General features: G+C 36.2%; 1 protein-coding gene across 3 annotated transcripts; it reads left to right on the plus strand.

Annotated features, from left to right (window-relative positions):
- Positions 1–457: 457 nt before the first annotated feature.
- Positions 458–16,710, plus strand: LOC143246988 (uncharacterized). Of its 3 annotated transcripts, none has more exons than XM_076494274.1 (5): positions 458–625; positions 5,653–5,760; positions 7,410–7,595; positions 9,345–9,455; positions 15,044–16,710. In XM_076494274.1, exons 2-5 carry the CDS (start codon positions 5,683–5,685, stop codon positions 15,167–15,169), a joined length of 501 nt encoding a protein of 166 aa, XP_076350389.1. In that variant the 5' UTR covers positions 458–625; positions 5,653–5,682; the 3' UTR covers positions 15,170–16,710. The 3 variants fall into 3 exon arrangements, with proteins under 3 accessions (XP_076350389.1, XP_076350387.1, XP_076350388.1); XM_076494272.1 differs by having other exon boundaries at positions 461–1,189; XM_076494273.1 differs by lacking the exon at positions 458–625 and adding an exon at positions 846–1,269.
- Positions 16,711–16,969: the final 259 nt, after the last annotated feature.

A 16,969-nucleotide genomic window follows, 5' to 3' on the forward strand; every position in this document is an offset into this window, starting at 1 on the left:
ATGTTATTGTTTTAGGAGAAATACCATACAATAACAGCAGTTTATGTTATTGTCATGTTATTGTTGTTGTTAAGCACAAACCTTTACAATGGTTCTTCCATGCTATGCTCATAACAGATATTGAAATCTATTACCAAACATCATACCTATCGCAGAGTCACTAATATGGAGAGAGGTCTGGGAAGAAATAAAAAACCAGTGATATCTACATTGTCAGGTTTCAGAGACATGTACATTTTGAACAATAAAACACATCCATGCAGGAAATTAATATTTTCAGTCACCACTGAGTGTCTGTATAGAAGCTGGTTATTTGTTTGAGCTTTGACTTCAGTGGGCTACACTCCTGATTGGCAAACTGTCAAACGTTAGCTGTGAATCACGAACCAGAGCAGAAAACCAAGGGGGTTGGAATGTATGAAATCGTTGTGCTTAAATCCAGACGTCAACATATAGACGTTCTTTTATTCGAAACTTCTTAACAACCTCGCTTCGGCCCAACGTTTTAAACCATTGCGTTCTCTGAGTTTCAAACGAACAACGTGTACCCACTCAATCTAAATGCTTAAAAGCCATGACAGGAGTTACTAAGCATATTCCGCCTTAAATGGCAACCAATTTAGATGTAAGATATACTACTGAGTTAGAGAGTAGGCGTATAGAATAATATAACTAATTGTCGTGCCATCATTGCGTGCGCAACTTACAGGAGTCCGGGCAGTCAAACACACGCTCGTGCGATACATGATAATTTAGAAGTTTCTATTGTTTTGTTTGAAGGGGAGATTGGATAATTCACGAGCGAGACTTAATAATTTTCTCTATGTCACTTACTCTGGTTCCGAGCGCCTGTTGCTTTCTTTAGTAAACCCCGGCCGTACGGGATAAGCTCTAAACCTATCTTGTGTCGATTCCAGGGTAGCGGGGCTACAAAAATAGCACGTAATTCGGTCGCGAAGAAGGAGCGACCATATCGAGCAGAGCTGAGCGAGTTCTTGAATGGCAAAGACGAATGTATACTGTTACCGAGGTGATAGTTAATCCGTGGCATCGAACATCTGTTGCTCTGGCTTTGGTCTAGATCTACTCGGCAGGTCGACCTTGAAATCTACTGACGAACAAATAGAACCAATTAGTAATTTGAAGCAGAGTCGCTCTTACCACATCCAAGGCGTTCGTGTGGGACCAGGTAGCTGTGTAATGTGACCTTAAGTTGTCCTTAACCTTATCCCATCTTCCTCGTAACCAAGTTTTCTCTTACGCATAAATGTAAGGCAGATTTTGATTAGTTAGATGTCTGACGTAAACCGTTCCTAAGTGTTTCATAAAAGGGTAGATGCACTCGTTAACCAATGCACGTTTTAGAAGTGTGTTTACTAAACATTACTATTTACAAGTGTAGTAATTGAATGATTTTTTTTTCCATTTACATCTTTTGTCTTTTCGATAAGCTGTTTCATGTTTGTAGGATAATAAGGAAATGTCGTCTCAGATACGATTAGCTTTATCTGTTGTTTAAGGAAAAAGAAAAATACTGAGCTGTATTTTGTACAGATACAAACGTATTCTTCTAAATAGAAGTGAACGCGTTCGCTCTCGAGATCGTAATTGTTACATTTTCAGTGTTAGTATAACTCGTGAAGAATTTTATTAGAGTTGTTTGAAATTAAGCACAAAAGTACTCAATGGGCTCTGCCCACCACGGGTATCAAAACATGGATTCTAACGTCCGCTGTGCCACAGGAGGGGTCGTGCACAGTTTACATGCAAGTGTTAAATTTAACAGTTGTAGATATGGTCTAGATCTATTTATAGATAATTGAAAAATAGATAATCAGAAGGCAGTGGTGATCTGTGATCTAATCAGAAGGCAGTGGTGATTTGTGATCTAAATTAATTTATTGTTTTAATATGTCTGATTGTTTTGTATGTTTGCGCAAAGTTCACAAGGGTCATCAACGCTGGTCGTTTCTAATTTTGGACTGACAGAGGTAAAGCAGTTTAGCTCTTAGGCTTTTGCTATCTAAACGAATAATGGGATCTGACTATCACTCGTATAACACACCCTGAAAGAGATTTTGTGGCAACGAGAAGAGAACCATAGTTCCTGGAATTCACAGAACGGCATATTAATCAAAAAACCACGCCCAGTGCAGATAAGTTGATACTAAGCACTCGAGCAAATTATTAATATTCAGGCTTATATGCACCCCCCGCTAGTACAGCGGTAAGTCTACGGATTTACAACGCTAAAATCAGGGGTTCGATTCCCCTCGGTGGGCTCCGCAGATAGCCCATGTGGCATTTCTAAAAGAAAACACACTCAGGCTTATAAATGGACAAGAAATTAATAGAGATACGTTTATATTAAGTAGTTTGATTGAATATTTTGAAAGTTTACATTAATCACGTTCGTTTTAAAAAACTGTCAAAATTTAGTGGATAGTTTTACACACCTGAATGATAAGTGAAAACAGATGTCAAATTTCTGTTGATACATAAGAAGCCTATACATTATCAGCTTTTTTTATTTGCAAATTTTGCGAAAGTGCATTTCCAAATATATCTCCAAACTTTGGTGAAAGATTAGTATGATTTGAATCCATCCAAATTTATGTCATTCGAGGATATATTAGTATCGTGTGAATCCATCCAAATTTATGTCATTCGAGGATATATTAGTATCGTGTGAATCCATCCAAATTTATGTCATTCGAGGATATATTAGTATCGTGTGAATCCATCCAAATAAATCTTTTAATGGACAGATCAGTATGGTGTTAATCTATCCAAATAAATCTTCTTTAGAGACATATCAGTGTGGTGTGAATCCGTCCAAATAAATCTTCTTTAGGGACAGATCAGTATGGTGTGAATCCGTCCAAATAAATATTCTTTAGGGACAAATCAGTATGGTGTGAATCCATCCAAATAAATCTTCTTTAGAGACATATCAGTATGGTGTGAATCCATCCAAATAAATCTTCTTTAGAGACATATCAGTATGGTGTGAATCCATCCAAATAAATCTTCTTTAGAGACATATCAGTATGGTGTGAAACCGTCCAAATAAATCATTTTAGAGGCAGATCAGTATGGTGTAAATCCATCCAAATAAATCTTCTTTAGGGACAGATCAGTATGGTGTAAATCCATCCAAATAACTCGTCTTTAGGGACAGATCAGTATGGTGTGAATCCGTTCAAATAAATCGTCTTTAGGGACAGATCAGTATGGTGTGAATCCGTTCAAATAAATCGTCTTTAGGGACAGATCAGTATGGTGTGAATCCGTTCAAATAAATCGTCTTTAGAGACAGGTCAGTATGGTGTGAATTCGTCCAAATAAATCTTCTTTGAATTTGACCTGATTTGCCACGACTTATAGCCAAAGTTTGACACTTGTGTCTCTCACTCGGATAATCTGTTTAGTGATACCTTTTTGTTCAACGTGGACACCATTGTTTTCTGATAGATTACAAGTTGTTTTACCCCTGATTTGCTTGGAATGCCACGGATAATTTTGAGACAGTATAACTTGGTAGATGAAGAACCCTGTATTTGTTCAATTGTTTAGAGCAACAGTTACAATGAATAACAAACAGATCCTCGAACTGATAAACTTCTGTTTATTTAATTTAGTCTCGATACAGGTGCTAAACAAGTTTTCTTTTACTTACTGTTAGAAAGGCGTGTGAATATTGGTTGTGGGCTAGATGGCTAGGGGACTCGACTCGTAATTTGAGTGTGGGTAGTTCGAATCCCGATCATACCAACCATGCTCGTTCTTTTAGCCGTGGGGATTTTATAATGTAACGGTCAATCCCACTCTTTGTTGGTAACAGACTGGCTCAAGAGTTGGTGGTGGGTAGTGATGACTAGCTGCCTTCCCTCTGGTCTTGCACTGCTGAATTAGGGACAGCTAGCGCAGATAGCCCTCGTGTAGCTTTGCGCGAAATTCAAAAACATACAAATCAGTCATAAACCCCGATAAAATAAACAGTTTGTATGTGTATGTTTATTACATTTCACCAAAACAAAAAGTTTAGGCTTGTTTGTTTGTTTGTTTTTAATTTCGCACAAACCTACTCGAGGGCTATCTGTGCTAGTCGTCCCAAATTTAGCAGTGTAAGACTAGACGAAAGGCAGCTTGTCATCGCCACCCACCGCCAACTCTTGGGCTACTCTTTTACCAACGAATAGTGGGATTGATCGTCACATTATAACGCCCTCACCACTGAAAGGGCGAGCATGTTTAGCGCGACGGGGATTCGAACCCGTGACCCTCGCACGCCTTAACACGCTTGGCCATGCCGGGCCCAAAGTTTAGGCACAAGAAAGACTTGAATCGTGAAACCTACGCAAAATCTTAAGTTAAATTACGAAGCGTCTTGAACGAAGGAAACTCAATTAGTTATTCATACATGGGTGTAAATACAACAAGCCCTTTCTGTATGCTGTAAGACAATAGTCACCTTTGAGAACCTACATCGCTGTACGGAACTTTGTCAAAATATAAAGTTTGTTTTTTTTGCTGTTACTAGTTACACAGAAAGGATCTGTATATGGTTTCCCTCGGCAAATGCACATAATTGCACGTTAAGCCTAAATACCATTCTATCATATCGTCCAAATCCTATAGGTGTTGTCCTATAGGACAACGATAATTTCACTTTAATATGAGGTAATCTCAAACAATTTAAGCACATTTTTGTTTCAGTTACTTTACTTTTGATTGAAGTGACTCAGCTAAACCAATTGGACGTTTAGTTTTGTTGTACCGCTTGGAAGTACAATGAAGCTAACACTGTATTAATTTAAGTCGAAGGGAAGAATTTTGGCTTCGTTACAAGATGCTATTAAAATAGTTAAGGGTGTGTTCTCGTCTCTTCTGGTTGTTTTTCTTCTGCCATTTTGTTTTTGTAAATATCACAAATTATCAATACAACTTCATCAAAATGGAAGTATCACTCCTAATTAAACACGTGTCACTCCAAATTCAAACTGTTGTTAAAATATAACTAGCTATCTACGACTACTGTGTTAAACTGAGGAGATGCCCCCCAGTGGCTCAGCGGTATGTCTGCGGACTTACAACGCTAAAAACCGGGTTTCGATACCCGTGGTGGGCAGAGCACAGATAGCCCATCGTGTAGCTTTGTGCTTAATTCAAAACAACAACGTCTGAGGAGATTGTAACCTTCTAATATGTTTTGAGGAAAATCGTAACACAACCGTTTCCTCTTCACACAATTCTTCAAAGATTTTTTTGTAAACAAAAGCGCGTGTGGAAGAATCTCCTCGCGCTAATTTATATTTTGGATTCTAAATAATAGGCACTTTTGTGGTCATTTAGGAAAGTGTCCCAAATGACACTTTCCTCATAGAAGGTGTTAAAATTCACTCACAGCTAAAAGTTTGATAAAGATTTAATGGTATTACATAGACTGGAACTCGCATGCGCCGTATGGATACTTGACTCTCAGTTCCGTAAAACACGCACGTTCTTTCAACCATAGGAAAGTTATATTAACCACTCCTTTAAAAACTTTGATGTTTCAGCAACCGTAATAACTACCTTAACTACAAATGCTAAATAACTTCCTGGCACGTGTTACACACTTATAACCACTGATTATTCTTGCTTTCGTAGTCAAAGGTGAAATCAATCTGAGGTGTCGTCATGTCAACCATAGAAGTGAAACCGCTTGATAAAGACTTCCTGAGGTCACCACCAGGGATATTGCGAATAGCTGAAGTAGTAAGTGAACTAATAGATGAACTAATAGAAAAAACAGCAGATAAAATAGTTTGCTTCTTACCGATTTCTTATCAGGATCAGTTACCTTTTTGGCAATGTTTAAACAAAGAAATAAATGTCATAGGTTGATAATAAAATATTTAGTACTAAATATTTATTTTTGTTTGAAGCTCACTTCGTTTATCTGAGACTGTTCGGGAATATTCGGCACTTTGTCGATTGGTGCTGAACGTAAAGATGCACGCATTGTGCTACTCAGGAATCAAACCTCAAATGTTAGTGTTATGATCCCTTAGATTTATTCCTGATATGAAAGAGGTGGCACTTTTCTTCTAGAAATTCGACAAAGATGAATGTCATCGGATGTAGATCTTTATAGCAGTTAAAAGTCGTATATTATTATGTTATAATCTAGTGTTATTATGTTATAATCTACTGTTATTATGTTATAATCTACTGTTATTATGTTATAATCCAGGTACATCTTGAAGGTTGAGGCGATAAACGCTCAACAAACATTTACTAAAATATGATATGATTACGAAAAAAGAAAAAGTGACTCTGTTTATTGTATTTGTAGCATAGGATAAAACAAAATATTGATTCAGTTTCTCAAAACAAAGTTGTTGGATTTTTATAAATTTGGTAATAAGTAACATGCATCTCATGTACTTGCAACAAAAACAAAGTTTAGGTTTTATTTTTCAGTATCTAATACGTTTTTTGTATTGTTCTTTTGTTGAGCTACACGTGGCAATCAATAAATTTCTTGAACAATTTCCAGTTCGTAGGTATCGCTAAGGATAAGAGAGAAGTATTATGAATAATTTTAAATTAAATAGCTAGTCGTGTTTTGCGTCATTTCGCTAATATTCTGAGCCCTGAAAACAGTGCTTCTTAACCTGGGGGTCGTTTGGAGATTCTCGGGGAGGGGTGGCGGAAGGTTTGAGAATTATTGGGGAAATCACGGAGCAGTTTGTAGTTTTTGTGACAAGTGCCTGTAACTGCCCACCAATGAGAAACACGCTGAAGTGCAGCAGTTGAACCACGTTGAGATGCTTGTTGAGAAACCACCTGTCTAATTTTGAGTAAAGATTTTCATATATTACAACGTTTTGAATTACCTAATTGTTTTAATTATATAATATTAATACATCAAACTTAAAATTTAAATATCAAAGTTTCTATTGTATTTAGTATATTTTCTTATTATATAATATTATATCAACCCACACACTGAGTGAATCAGCAGGTTTCGTATGATGTTCAGTAATTCCATGGATTTTGTATTTGTTTAGCACTTGTAGCATCTCTCAAGGTCATTTATTTGTAACATTTTCAATAAATTAGGATCTTTGTATAGTTTTGTTTTATTCTACCTTTACGCAAAGTTCACCATTACAAAAATTATTATAGGGGTCAGGGTAATACCCTGGAGAGTCTCAGGGGGTAAGACGAAGAAAAGGGTAAAGAACCACTGACTTAAAAGATACGACGGGCTAGTTTTTACTTAATTTCAGAGAGAGAAAAATGTACGGGCATATGTGGGCATGTTATTAACTCTTTTAGATAACAGAAGATCTTTTATTACCATGTGATTTCAAATCTGTAACAAGTATATAATTTTGATTTATTAACGATATTTTCAGATTGTAGGCATCTGTGGACTTATATGTGTGGAGTCTACAAGTCACTGCTTCTACGCCTATGCGAGTAGATACAAGTTTTGTGAGTTTGTCTTCACAACCTCGTTTATCTTCGCCTTAATCATATTACTTATATTTGTTCTTCAGTTCCAAGAGACGCTGGCCAAATGTATGAACGTACCTCTATCGGTAAGTGTCCTATTTGTCTTTCTATCTTCCATCCCAAAGCGTTAGAAAGTTAAAGAAAGGTTGCTCGCAAACTTTCTCGTTTCTCTGTTTGTTGAATTTCACGTAAAGCTACTCAAGAGCTATCTGCGCTAGCCGTCCATAATTTAGAAGAGAAAGATTAGAGGAAAGGCAGTTAGCTAGTTAACACCACCCACCGCCAACTCATGGGTTGGTCTTTACCTTTGAATAAGGAGATTGATCACCCTCTCGACTGACGAAATTCGAACCTGTGATCCACAGATTGCTAGCCGAGTTTCCAGTCTCCAGGCCATGTGATAGTATGAATTGTCACGAGCAAGTTCAAGTGTTAGAATACTGATATAGTGTGCGAGAAGTCTCGGATTCGAATCCAGACAAGGAAATAATAAAACGGGATTTACCCCAAACCCTAGGAACATGCAATTCCTTCAAAACTCGACACACTTTGGCCATTGAATGTTATTTACTCTAACCCTGGTTTCTGTAAAACAAACACCTGGCTGGCCACAGAAGGTTATTTACACTAACCCTAGTTTCTGTGGAACAAACACCTGGTTGGCCACAGAAGGTTATTTACACTAACCCTAGTTTCTGTAAAACAAACACCTGGCTGGCCACAGAAGGTTATTTACACTAACCCTGATTTCTGTAAAACAAACACCTGGCTGGCCACAGAAGGTTATTTACACTAACCCTAGTTTCTGTGGAACAAACACCTGGCTGGCCACAGAAGGTTATTTACACTAACCCTAGTTTCTGTGGAACAAACACCTGGCTGACCACAGAAGGTTATTTACACTGACCCTAGTTTCTGTGGAACAAACACCTGGCTGGCCACAGAAGGTTATATACACTAACCCTGGTTTCTGTGGAACAAACACCTGGTTGGCCACAGAAGGTTATTTACACTAACCCTAGTTTCTGTAAAACAAACACCTGGAACATGCAATTCCTTCAAAACTCGACACACTTTGGCCATTGAATGTTATTTACTCTAACCCTGGTTTCTGTAAAACAAACACCTGGCTGGCCACAGAAGGTTATTTACACTAACCCTAGTTTCTGTGGAACAAACACCTGGTTGGCCACAGAAGGTTATTTACACTAACCCTAGTTTCTGTAAAACAAACACCTGGCTGGCCACAGAAGGTTATTTACACTAACCCTAGTTTCTGTGGAACAAACACCTGGCTGACCACAGAAGGTTATTTACACTAACCCTAGTTTCTGTGGAACAAACACCTGGCTGACCACAGAAGGTTATTTACACTAACCCTAGTTTCTGTGGAACAAACACCTGGCTGGCCACAGAGGTTATTTACTCTAACCTCTTAAAGAATATTTGGTTTAATAATTATAGTAACCTTTACTCGTGCAATAATGTGTAAGAAGAAGTGATAAAGTGAAGTTCTGGCTATAGAGTAATTAGCATTATTAATTACCTTTAGCCACTGTAGCAGGGAATGTACCCTAAGAAATGATTGTCTTTCTAACACTTTTGGCCCCCTAGTGGCACAGCGGTATGTTTGCGGACTTATATAGCTAGAAACCGTGGTGGGCAGAGCACAGATAGCCCTTTGTGTAGCGTTGTACTTAATAACGACCAACAACAGAACAAAACCTAACATTTTCATTCATTAACGTAAAATAGAACTTTGCACAGTCACCAGTTTCTCAAGTAATCATATTTTTATGATAACGTGTTTTTATTTTTTTTTACTTTTCCCGAAGCTTCTGATAAACGATTGTGTGACCGCCATATTCTACCTGATAGCAGCTATCTTGGCCTTCGCCGCTTATTGTTACTACTCATCATACAATGCAGCAACAAAAGCAGCTGGGGTAAGTTAAGCAAATCATTTTTTTTTGGTCTTTTTAACGTTTATTTCTTTGTTTCGCACAAAGCTAAACAAAGGGTGACATAAACACAAGGTGTGTTACTCTGTTAAAAGCAAATACAAAAGGTAGTTTTTATTTGAGCACTAATGTATTGCACTAATGATAAGTGCCATTTATTTGCACCAACCATTGTTCGTGACTTTTGTAAGACTGTAACCTGTTCATTGTCGTAAGTGTTTGTAATACTACATGTAACTAAAACCATACATTGCATACTGATAGCTTTACATCCGCCGTAACTATTCCAATACTTTACTTCCATATATGGCATGCCTGATACTGCTCGTGCAGCTTTTCACGGTTGGTTTTCCATTCAGTTATATACCTAAGTTGTGAACACGATTCTTGTGCAGCGTTTATCGTATTTACAGTTGCACGGGATCCCCCTTTAACTGCAATGACCATCTTTATTCTTGAGTCGTTAACTGGTGGTGTAGTTCATATATCATGAGGATGGCCAGCAGAAGGTAACTAAATGTGTACATTGTTGTCATAAATCATGAGGACAGCCAGCAGAAAGTAACCAAATGTGTACATTGTTGTCATAAATCATGAGGACAGCCAGCAGAAGGTAACCAAATGTGTACGTTGTTATCATAGATCATGAGGATGGCGAGCAGAAGGTAACCAAATGTGTACATTGTTGTCATAAATCATCAGGATGACTTCCAGAAGGTGACTAAATGTGTACATTGTTGTCATAGATCATCAGAATGACTTCCAGAAGGTGACTAAATGTGTACATTGTTGTCATAGATCATCAGGATGACCTCCAGAAGGTGACTAAATGTGTACGTTGTTGTCATAGATCATGAGGAGGGCCAACAGAAGGTGACTAAATGCGTATATTGTTGTCATAGATCATGAGAATGGCCAAAAGAAGGTGTCTAATAGTGAAAATTGTTGTCATAGATCATCAGGATGACCTCCAGAAGGTGACTAAATGTGTACATTTTCGCCATTTGTCACAAGGATTACCAGTAAAAGATAGGACGTGTATAACCTTCCATATATTTAAAACAATGAAAGAAAATCACAATTAAGTTCCCTTAAAACTCTCACCAAATGAACATTTTATGATGACGAGAAACCCACTCGAAGTAAAAATGTATCTCAAAACGGCTGTTATGGGTATTAAAACTTTCATTACAACAAAGTAGAGAAGAAGGTTGTTCTCTATTTTAATAAAAGTTTTAATACCCATAACAGTCGTCTTGAATATTTAAATGAAGTATACGGTTAGGTAACACTAAAATAATAATTGGAATAAGTAGAACAGTTAAACATTATACAATCAAATGAAGAAATAAATCATTATTTATTCATTAATATACGAAATATTTATTGATATTTGGTACGAGTAAGTTAGATTGTCCTTTCTAGTTCTCTGTTTATTAAGAAATGAAACAATAAAATTATGTATTTTACACTTTACATTGTGTTCTAACAAGGTTTTCTCATTGTCCACTTTTGATACACAGGTCTACTGATGTGCAATTATCAAAAACCAAGAAGGTTATTGAACTATAAAAAATGAAGAGATATTTATAAAAAAATATTCACCTAGGCTTTGTCCGGTATTAAAGATTAATTTAAAACTGTTGAAGATAAGAACATGTCTGCACAAAAGATCAGAGCAAAACTTACAACGTATCACATAGCCCCGCTTGCCTGATGCTCTGGTTTTGATGAAAAGCTACGTTGGCACTGGATATGGTTGAAGCTACGTTGGCACTGGATATGGTTGAAGCTACGTTGGCACTGGATATGGTTGATGTCGTTTATTTGAGATATTATTGCATACTCGGGTCTGATGTCCTAGAGATTTAGATACCAAACGTTATAAACAAAATGACTCAAGTTTGCCTGTATTTAGCACCCTAAATCCTCGTCTAAGAGTTTAATATGTTTTGAAAATAGTCCAACAACATACGTGTATTAACTGTTATCTTTGCTGATTAATTAGTTCACTAGTTACAATAAATGATCCTGTCTCGTTGCACGTGAACAGAGAAATAGCCACACTTGTTTCCCGCCTTTGTTTCTTCAGAGTTGTTGACTTGACTTTTAGATCATGGGATCCATTCGGTTGGCTTCCAGAATTTGGCTTCATGGTAAATTGATCTCGTGATTTGATGGTTGTCGTGTGTGGATAATAAATTTAGTTTTGCTTTAATTTGAAATATTAGTTGCCTACGGAATTACGGTAAATCAAAATACCAAACGTGTAAAATCTAACTTTAATAAAAATAAGGTTTTGTAGATGACGCTTTAGTTTTTTTGCACAGATTAAATAGACTGTAGTTATATTATCAGATGTAATTTTTAATCTTATGAAGGACTTTAATAATAAAATATTGAAAATCAAAATTGAAAAGGTTTGTTTGTTTTATGTTAATTTCGCACAAAGCCACTCGAGGGCTATCTGTGCTAGCCGTCCCTAATTTAGCAGTGTAAGACTAGAGGGAAAGCTGCTAGTCATCACCACCCACCGCCAACTCATGGGCTATTTGTGTCTGATTTGTTCCAACCTCAATTTGCTTAGTTTTCTCATAGCTCGTGCACGACAAATAAACACGACACCAACAAACGTAACTTAACCATCTTGAAGGGGGGAATTAGGTTATGTTAAATGGTGGTATGCATTCCATGATTTAAAGGTGTAATATCTTCATTTAACACTTCATCTTTAACTGGTCTACTTTCTCCAGTTTTTAAGTTTGTACATGAACTTTGCCTTTTACTTGGAAGACTATTCTATAAATAGTTGTAAACGTAACTCAACCGTAGTTTCCCTCACACTGTACTGATTCTTAGGAATTTCATATATGGTTGAACATACGTTTATTTGTACTTGATATAAGATACATACAGATTGGTACATGATGTTTCTGGATCAGATGCATGTTATTAGGACTCGTACATCAGGGATGTAGATGTTTCCTTTGGGGAAATTTTGTACTGAATTACATTCCCGAGATCTATATAAAATACAACATCTGTATTTATGTACAGTGTCTATATAAATACAATTTCTTATTTCAACTGTACCAAAAAGGTCTGTACATGACAAATGAGATAATTTATTGTATAAATGTGCTTATTTCACACTGACCTACAGATGTCTTCATCTTCCATCTACAACAACACTAGATTCCAATAATGTTAACACTTTGCAAAGTACTCGAACTAAACAATGTCACCTTTAACCTGTTCAGTACCGTAGACGAGATAACTCGTCCAAGCCGATCGGTAACACAGTGCCACGGATGAGTTAATTCGTTCTCAATAATACCTAACTTCAACGTTGGATGTCAGCACCATACATGCATTTGACCTACTTACAAACTGTTTCACTTTCGATCCAAAATGGCGTCACGAAAAAGTTACAAAATGAAGAAGCATTAGAGTTGTATTGTATCAGCTGAAATACTTGGCAGTCAACAGGTTAAAGAATGTTCTTCTGTTCGGTTTAGATTGTTTATAGAATGTTCATCTGTTCGGTTTATATTGTTTATCAGTAAATGAAGAATAATGAACATACTTCTTAAAAATCATGAAGTATATATTCTGTGAAAGTGTCGATCTAGGATCTTGTAAAAACGCCTCATTCAAGTCAAAGCTCCGGTTATTTGTATTACAATACAAATTGTTATACGTTAAATAAAGATTATCTACCTGTTACCTAACGTTCTCGAAGGTGTACAAAATACACAGAATCGATTTCGCCTTGTTTTTGTTTTTTAATGTTGCGCAAAGCTACACGAGGGCTATCTGCACTAGCCGTTCCCTAATTTAGCAGTGTAAGATTAGAGGGAAGGCAGTCAGTCATCACCACCCACCGACAATTCTTTGGGATAATCTTTTACCAAGGAATAGTGGGATTGACCATCACATTATAACGCCCACAAGACGGAAAAGACGAGAATATTTAGTGTGATGGAGATTCGAACCAGTGACCCTCAAGTTACGAGTCGAGCATCCTATCTACTTGGCCATCCAGTGCACGCTAAACATTGATTTATCTGACGTACTCAGAAAAACTAAATTTATATGCAAAAAACGGCTCGTTTGGGCTGAGAAAACACTTTACATAGAAGAGCGAACAACGTTTCGACCTTCTTCGGTCATCGTCAGGTTCACAAAGAAAGAGGTAACTGACCGGAAGCTGACCACAACCCCTTTCAAACATGTGGTCAGCTTCCGGTCAGTTACCTCTTTCTTTGTGAACCTGACGATGACCGAAGAAGGTCGAAACGTTGTTCGCTCTTCTATGTAAAGTGTTTTCTCAGCCCAAACGAGCCGTTTTTTGCATATAAATTTCTCAACAAGTGGGTTTCTCGTCATCACTGAGAAAAACTAAATGTACATAAAAAAAATGTCCAGAAATTTGTAACTTTCAGAAACGAACAATATAATTTTCAAAGAGGTTGTAACACTCAACACATACCAGTGTTGAATCAAGTGCAAATATTAGGTAAGCATAGTTTTCAAAACGATTCCACAATTACTCCCTGGTGGCTGATCTGTTGCTAACTCCGAATGGACAGGGCACAGACAGTCAGTCTTCTGTTTGGTTTCTTAATTTTATATCAGTTGTGGTGTTCAAATATTATAATATATATATATATATTGTTGAAAGAAGTTACTGGATGAAATTTTATGGAACTAATGGTCCACCAGTGGCACAGAGATAAGTCTACGGACTCGCACTGTTAGAAGCCATATTTCGATACCCGTGGTGGGCAGAGCACAGATGGCTCATTGTGTAGCTTCGTACTTAATTTCAAACAAACAAAAATGAAACTAATGAACGGTACTTGCTAAACGAATTATTAAGTAATTGTAATTTCACTGGATGACCATTCAGAAAGCAAAACAAAATATTTAAACAATATATGGTTTGTCATTACAGTGGTTTGTTTACGACAACCAATACTTAAATACTTGACTTCTGTATGTGTTTGCTTATAACTGGGGAACCGCTTGACCAGTTGTCAGCAAACCTAACATGTAATCTCAGAGCCTCCTTAGAGTGACACCCCTACCCCAAGGAAACTTCTATATCTTCCACGTGCTTTATGGTCGTTTTTACTGATAAACTGCTGGAACAACTTTCACCAACCTGACCAAAATGGATTAACGTTCGCCTTTGATACTCTCGTATGTTCTACCCATGTACTTTGAATGAATACATCATTATACAAATGTTTTAAAAATATCCTATTTCTCTTCGGCAGTTAATCAAAGAAAAAAATGTGTTATTTTTAATAGCTGCCTTCCCTCTAGTCTTACACTGCTAAATGAGGGACGGCTAACGCAGATAGTCCTCGAGTAGCTTTGCGCGAAATTCAAAAACAAAAACAAACGAAGGGTACATGTACACTGACCTTAATTAATTTTTTGTTATGTATCTATTTTAACTTCACGTGTTATTGATTATTATAATATTATAATTAGTAATACATTTAATGAAAATTCAATTACGAATTATTGAACGCTTATTTACGTATTTAAATATTTAATATTAGGTGTTTGGACTTCTTGGACTTCTCTGTTTTGGGGCCTCAGCTTACCTCTCCTACTTGGTGTTCCGGGATCGAGTTCCTCCTGGATCGACTGGAACCACTACTGTTACAACAGTAACAGTAAAATAAATGTGTTTAGCCTTTTGACAACACAGTAATAAACACCTGCGGGATGTCAAATAGAATTAACTTTGTTAATTAAGAATTTGCATTGATTAAGGAAAGACAAAAAAAGGATAAATTCACTGCCAACGTAATTGTTTGTTAGACGTATAAATTGCGAGACCAATTCATTCATACCGAGAAAGAAACGTTGTGAATCAACGTATTCTTCGCATATAATAATCCTTTACATAACCCTGTATTAAGGGATCCATATGCCCATCACTTAGATTTTATCATCTAGTTACCTAACCATGCCTCAATTGAATAACTAACACTAATTTGTGTTCTCCTTATGAAATTGCATGCAAATGGAAGAGGCAGAGGTGTCTAATTATAAATGATAAGAATTTCTTCTTTTTGAGTCCAAATAATGTTCAGTTATTATAAGCAGCTGCTCAAAATTTCAATCGTTCCAAAACATAGTCACGTAATATGTGTGTTTATTTTACATGCAAAATGTTTTAGACTTCATTATACTTATTGTTTTCCTACATTAAACAGTTTAATGTAATATCTTTAATTTTGTTTTACAGTATTACACTGGTATAATAGTATTCCAAATGAAGAATTAATATTATAATTACTTTTTTTTTTACCATACTTCGAGAAACATGATCACAGAGGGCGCATTATAAAACCGTTCTTTCTAAAGACCTATTTCTAATTGTTGTATCGGTGTAAGCTTTTACACGTTTATTACACATATCTAAGTAATTTTTTTACTGAGAAAATCCTTCATTTGGTTTTAACTTATGATTTAAAAGTCAGTGCAGTTTATATTTTTGTTTCTCTGTTTAAGTTCAAGTCCGTTTGTCAGTTGATATTACTTTTTAGCAATGGAACAGGTTCAGCCATTGCTGTTTAATACATTTTTATAAGAAGAATTATAAAATAAAAAATATTGTTTTTCCAAGCATAGAAATCCCTAACCTAGAAAATCCGTCACGATATATAAAACGTTAAATAAATTTAACGTTTCACGTGCACTTCCTGTCACCCAGACGACATAATTCACTTCAGCCAATCGTTGAAACTAAACTTCGTCGTAAAACTAAAATAAATTTTCTCTGTTATTATTAGAAAAACAAAACTTTCAGCCAAAGTTTATTTTACGAGCATTTCGCAATCCGTTGTTTGGAGTTTCATTAGAACCTGTTCCAGTTATTGTTATTATATTTATCTTAAACACAAATATTTTTCGTCACAGAATAAATTACTGTATGACATCATTCAAAACTTTATAAATTTTGTAAACGTTAGACATGTTCATCTGTTGTTGTCATCTGACACAAACCGAGGGAAATCGTTTTTGTTTGTTTGTTTGTTTCTTTGCATAGCTATAAAGTTCCCGGTGGGGTTAGTGTTACACGGGAAGCAATGAAGTAATTAAAATTATATTAATATATATCCGCTATTTATATTTTATGTGCCCAGAATTCAATGCTTTAAACTCAAGAGAATATACATAAGTACAATATAGGACAATAAAATCTGTTCGGTTCTAAGAGTGTGTGTGTATGATAGAACAATGAAATACTCGTGCGTTATTACTCATAACTATAAACATTACAAGATAAACAGCATTTTTCAACGTTGCTGTAATGGTTTCCTACTACTATTTCAACCCTGACAAGCGAGCAATTTTCGCATCGTGTACTACTCTCTGGTCGGTAATAGTCAAAAATAAATACGCCACCTACAATCAGGGTTCAACAACAATAACAGAATTTATTCCCAAGAACAAAAGTGAGAAATAAATTCAAC

The sequence above is a fragment of the Tachypleus tridentatus genome, chromosome 3 (assembly GCF_004210375.1).
Source record: "Tachypleus tridentatus isolate NWPU-2018 chromosome 3, ASM421037v1, whole genome shotgun sequence".
NCBI classification, from domain to species: domain Eukaryota; kingdom Metazoa; phylum Arthropoda; class Merostomata; order Xiphosura; family Limulidae; genus Tachypleus; species Tachypleus tridentatus.

Bases quoted from the DNA above. Each gene is read 5' to 3' on its own strand.
- LOC143246988 (XM_076494274.1), top strand. From the start codon at position 5,683: ATGTCAACCATAGAAGTGAAACCGCTTGATAAAGACTTCCTGAGGTCA. The intron at 7,596-9,344 runs GTAAGTGTCCTA...CTTTTCCCGAAG, and splicing joins GTATGAACGTACCTCTATCG to CTTCTGATAAACGATTGTGT. The intron at 9,456-15,043 runs GTAAGTTAAGCA...ATTTAATATTAG, and splicing joins CAGCAACAAAAGCAGCTGGG to GTGTTTGGACTTCTTGGACT.